The 1,911-nt window shown below is 47.1% G+C and overlaps 1 protein-coding gene across 1 annotated transcript; it reads left to right on the top strand.

Annotated features, from left to right (window-relative positions):
* Positions 1-325: 325 nt before the first annotated feature.
* CSUI_005447 (uncharacterized protein) lies at positions 326-1,655 on the top strand (the record flags this gene model as incomplete). The annotated part of the gene is made up of 1 exon (XM_068065623.1): positions 326-1,655. A coding segment is annotated over exon 1 (273 nt), but the record flags the coding sequence as incomplete, so codon positions are not given.
* Positions 1,656-1,911: the final 256 nt, after the last annotated feature.

Raw genomic sequence — 1,911 nt, 5'->3', positions numbered from 1 at the left:
GTCTCCCCTTTTTAAAGGAACGGCTTAGTTGTCCGGCTTGTGAAGCTTTTTTTCCCGGAGTTCCGCTTGGTTTCGTCCCGTTTTTGAACTGCCCGGCCTTCGTGCTTACCGGGATCTAACCACATACGTGTCGGCGGCCGCATCTCCAAGAATACGGTCGTTCTAGGCAACTCTAGGAACGTTCTCTCTGTTTCTTTCGTGTCTCTTACCTAGACCTCATATGTCTGTCCCTCTACCGTGCACCCGGCATAAAGAATAGATCTCGATATTTTTGGTATCAGGACGTTCACGGCGCACCTCTCTGGGTAACGGCAACAAGCGGTCTCGGCCGTTTTCATTTCTTCTTTAGCGCAGTCTTCAACATTTGTTTTGGGCCTGTTTTCTCTTATTCTTTATAAGAGTAGGGTGGTGCTTGTCATTCAGTGTGTTCTCGTTAGACATGGTTCCTCCCTTCTCAGTCAAATACGACCTCCCTGTACTGCGGAAGTCTCTCTCTCTCTCTCTCCAGTCGACCTGTGCATGCGCGCCCAAGAAGGATCCCTAGCAACGGCGTTTCTTGAGCTTGTCGGAAGGAGATTCTTCTTTATAGATATTCACGACCTTGGGATGTAACTGTACCTCCGTTTTACTTGCTCATATGCCTTTCTGCCTTTGCATCTTTTTCTCCTGTTGTTTCCGGTGTATCTTCACCTTTCTGTCTTGTTTTACTCTCGGGTGTCTCCAACACTATTCTCCGTGGCAGGCTCTGAACCGTGGCGCGTCATGAATCTCTCTCTCTGTCCGGTCGATACACCGTCTCAGCGGCTGACCTCTTATTTTCTTTCTTTCCTCACAGAAGCACTTTCAAAGTGACTGCGTTTTCTTCTTCGGTGTTCCCGAGAGCGTCCAATGAAAACTTCCGCGATAGCACACGAGAAACACTTCAAGCGCCCCCCTGTTGAGTAGAAGAGTGGTCTCTTACGACTTCTACTACTAGAACTAGTCGTTAGTAGTAGGAGTAGTCTTAGTAGGAGTTATAATCCTATCCTTCTCTCGGAGCTGTGTAGAAGCGGCCTATAAGTGTGTATCTTCACTTCAAGGAGAGCCAATCGTTCCGCCTTTATTCATTTCTTTTCCGGCGTTTCATTGTCTTTGTGTTTGCTTGTGGATTGCATATCCTTTTCTTCTGCAAGTCATTCTATCGCTAGCAATAGATTTCTTCTTTTATCCCCGCTCATGCAATAGAGTCTGCTCCTACCCATTGTGTCTTCACTTTCGTCCCTATGTTGTAACTGTCTCTCAAAAGTCTGTGTAGATATCTTTCTCTTGACGACAATGGGGGGTGTATGGTATGTCTCCACCTTGCCTGATCCATGACTGCATGTGTGCAGTTCTTTCAGCATGTCGAGAAACCGACAGGAGGTCTTTCCCCATCTTCTCGGTCATTATGAGCAGTCGACAACTTCAGCAGATCCTCGACAAAAGGAGAAGGAAGATTTCCCCGGACTATGCAAATCTCCAAAGAAAGAAAGTTCTTTCTCGCCTGGACTCGGTTTTCATCCTCCTCCTCCTCCTCCTNNCACTATATCAAAGGAGAAGACCTTAGATCATTATCACGTCTCCTCCTCAGCTTGTTTCTCTTCTACTCTTTCACAGCAGATTACTTCCTGTACAGCCGTCAGTTCTCTTAGCCAGCAAGATCAACCTTCCTCTCGCAGTTTGTATCCTCCCCACGCTCAAGAAGAAGAGCAGGAAGAAGAGGAAGACGGAGGTTTCGAATCTCCTGTCTCTTCTTCATTGTCTGAGAATAGCCAGCATCGCCCTCTTCTCCTCGATTCGATTCCCGCCCCCCGTGCGAAGTCTCTCACGCTGACTTCCAGAATTGATAAGAAAGAGAAAGAACAAAAAGAAGACCAAGAAGAGAAGAAAGAG

The sequence above is a fragment of the Cystoisospora suis genome (genome assembly GCF_002600585.1).
Source record: "Cystoisospora suis strain Wien I chromosome Unknown contig_2639, whole genome shotgun sequence".
NCBI classification, from domain to species: domain Eukaryota; phylum Apicomplexa; class Conoidasida; order Eucoccidiorida; family Sarcocystidae; genus Cystoisospora; species Cystoisospora suis.
The sequence above is the reverse complement of the archived record's forward strand: the minus strand, read 5'-3'. Positions and strand labels throughout refer to the sequence as shown.